Genomic DNA, 2,826 nt, shown 5'->3' with positions numbered 1-2,826 from the left:
TTATTTATCCTCGAAAGTTTGTTGTGGATAGTCCTCATTTTCAGTGATGCCGAGACACAATCCTGCCAAATGTCTCGTGATATGTGAGGAGCTAAACAGACCTGTGTGGGTGTGTTCTTGTGCCGTAGGTGTGCGAGCTGGATATCATATTTAACTTTGAGAAGGCCTACTTTATCTTAGATGAGTTTCTGATGGGAGGTGAAATCCAGGACACTTCCAAAAAGAGTGTGCTGAAGGCCATCGAACAAGCAGACCTGCTACAAGAGGTGTGTGTATAAACAAAGGTCAAAAACTCAGTTTTCATATGTGTGGGACACATTAAAGGGGTGTGTATCTAAGAGTGGTAAAGCCATAAGTGTGTTCAGGAGAATGTGTATACATGGATGTGCTATACAAATAAATTGACGTTGACGTTGACGTTGACATAGTCATAGTGTTAGAGCACTACAGGAAACTCTTGTGTCTGTGCTGACGTGTGAGGACATGCTTGAGACGACGTTGACATTGACATAGTCATAGTGTTAGAGCACTACAGGAAACTCTTGTGTCTGTGCTGACGTGTGAGGACATGCTTGAGACGACGTTGACATTGACATAGTCATAGTGTTAGAGCACTACAGGAAACTCTTGTGTCTGTGCTGACGTGTGAGGACATGCTTGAGACGACGTTGACATTGACATAGTCATAGTGTTAGAGCACTACAGGAAACTCTTGTGTCTGTGCTGACGTGTGAGGACATGCTTGAGACAATTTCCTCCTACTATTCCCCCTCCCACAGATGCTGATTTCATGGCATACTGTGGTTGCTAAGCCGCATCTCTGCTGCCATACGTAATCAATGGGATCAGGGGCTGGGTGTTCGTGAGACTTTGTGTGACCACACTGAGACCGCGTCACTTCCTTGTCTCTGTCTTCCTCCCCAACAGGAGGACGAGTCTCCCAGGAGCGTGCTGGAGGAGATGGGCCTGGCGTAATATCTGCCGGCAACGCAAGGGGTACAAGCGGTGGACTTGACGTGTCTGTGCTGAACTTGAGAGGACTGAAACCTTGTCACACGGACGGAGAGAGATGGGGCGTTTAGCACTGGAGTATGTGGTGAGGAAGGGTTGGAAAGGGAAAGGGATGGTGAGGGTAGGGGGGGAGGGTAGGGGGGTGGGGGATTGAGTGATTGTAATTAGGCTCTTTTGATGCTACTGAGTTGGGCATGTGATTGTATTTTCAGCCTTTTGTCTTCATCCTGCTCGGCCGTGGGCTAGACAGCGTTGTGTCTGTGAAATCATGTTGCTGATATCCCCAAGCGCCACTTTGATTAAAATACTCTCTCGGAAATGCTCTTATCATAAGTCCAAATCATTTTTTTTTTTCTTTTTTTTTTTACGTGTTATTTAAGAGACAGACGGTGAAAACATATTTTGTCAATAAGAATCAGCTGTGAAGCTGAACAGCAGCAAAGTGCTGCATGCATTCAACCAACGCCTCTGCAAAAGACGAGCTTTTCCGCTTCTGTTACCCAGGTCATCACCTACAGTTCATTAGAATGACTCATAATTGATAATGAAGATTGTAATTTTCACCGCCTCTCAGGAAAATAAATGGAAATGCTACACTCTCCTGACATTTTCATTTTTTTTTTTTTGCTATTTTCTACAAGGGCAGATAGGAAATATTTGAACACTTTATTGTTGTTTTGGACCAGATTTGAGCCAGCCACCATTCTGTCAGCTTCTGAGGTTTTCATGGGATGTAATTGTTTTCTTTTCATCTTTGGGTTTCCATGTTATTATTAAGACATTTCCTTTCCTTAAGATGTCCTGCTGATGTTCTCTTGAAAGGGATGGACTGTTTTTAGTGATGCACTACTGAAATAAACAAGAGGACTTATTTCTCACATTTTCCCCTTCATTCCAGAGATGTATGTTTCCTGCTATGAAGAAGGATACAAAAAGAGGTTTAATATAGAAAAAGGGAACAGTTATATGTGAGACAATGATGTTTGGTACTGAGTGTGTTGTAATCAGATTCTATTAATTGAATACTCTAGTAATTTCCGAATAAAATAAAAAAGAATTAAAAACAAAAAAGCTTCCTTAAAAGTGGAATATTTTGAGTACAGTTTGATAAAATTTGTTTGTCTGTCTGAGTTTGAGATTAAATGAATAAGATTGTGATTCAGCATGTTGGCATGTTGTGTCAGTGTGCAGTCAGATAAAGTAGGTGTGTGTGTTCGTGTGTGTGTGAGAGAGAGAGTGAGATTTTATAAAGAAATAAATCATACGTTCAATGTAAGCACTGCGTCTTTGCATTTTTATTAAATATGGATTATTCTGTGGTGTTACTGAAATGGCTCCCCACCTTTTTCTTACTGGCATTTATTAGCCACACAAACAGGCTTGTTAGTATATTGTTTGGCCTCAGAGATTGGTCGACGACAGATGCATTGTTGGGAAATGTCTTTGTTGTGTGTGTGTGTGTGTGTGTGTGTGTATGCATGAGTGTGAACAGCAGAGATAGGGGGAGCATGCAAGTGAGGGAAAAAATGAGAGAGAGAAAGATGAGAGAAAGAGAGAATAAGAGAGTGATGGAGAGAGAAAGAGAGAGTGATTGAGCATGTAAGTGGATGAGTCACCAGCAGTCCTTTGTGACAGTGGTGCAGTGAAGCCGACTGCAGTCAGCGTGTGTGCTGAAGAACAGAAAAGGAGAAAGTGTGAGGGATGAATGAGATCCAGCCGACGCCGTCTATCTGTCTATAAGTTAGAACATCACCGTGAGTGTTTAGACGAAGGATGAAAAAGGACGTGGGGGGGGGGGGTTTGGTTCAAAGGCAC

The 2,826-nt window shown here is 42.5% G+C and overlaps 1 protein-coding gene across 3 annotated transcripts in view; it reads left to right on the top strand.

Annotated features, from left to right (window-relative positions):
* Positions 1-2,287, top strand: part of ap1s1 (adaptor related protein complex 1 subunit sigma 1) — an 8,651-nt gene extending 6,364 nt beyond the window's left edge. For 2 of the 3 annotated variants that reach the window (XM_042069866.1, XM_042069864.1), the window contains 3 exons: positions 129-266; positions 928-1,096; positions 1,224-2,287. In XM_042069866.1, coding sequence (XP_041925800.1) covers positions 129-266; positions 928-975 — 186 coding nt within the window. In that variant the 3' untranslated portion in view covers positions 976-1,096; positions 1,224-2,287. The remainder of the gene's footprint in view (positions 1-128; positions 267-927; positions 1,097-1,223) is intronic. The other variant, XM_042069865.1, reaches the window with a different exon arrangement.
* Positions 2,288-2,826: the final 539 nt, after the last annotated feature.

The sequence above is a fragment of the Alosa sapidissima genome, chromosome 18 (assembly GCF_018492685.1).
Source record: "Alosa sapidissima isolate fAloSap1 chromosome 18, fAloSap1.pri, whole genome shotgun sequence".
Lineage (NCBI taxonomy): Eukaryota > Metazoa > Chordata > Actinopteri > Clupeiformes > Clupeidae > Alosa > Alosa sapidissima.
Note: the sequence above shows the minus strand (reverse complement) of the source record. Positions and strands in the feature narration are given on the sequence as shown.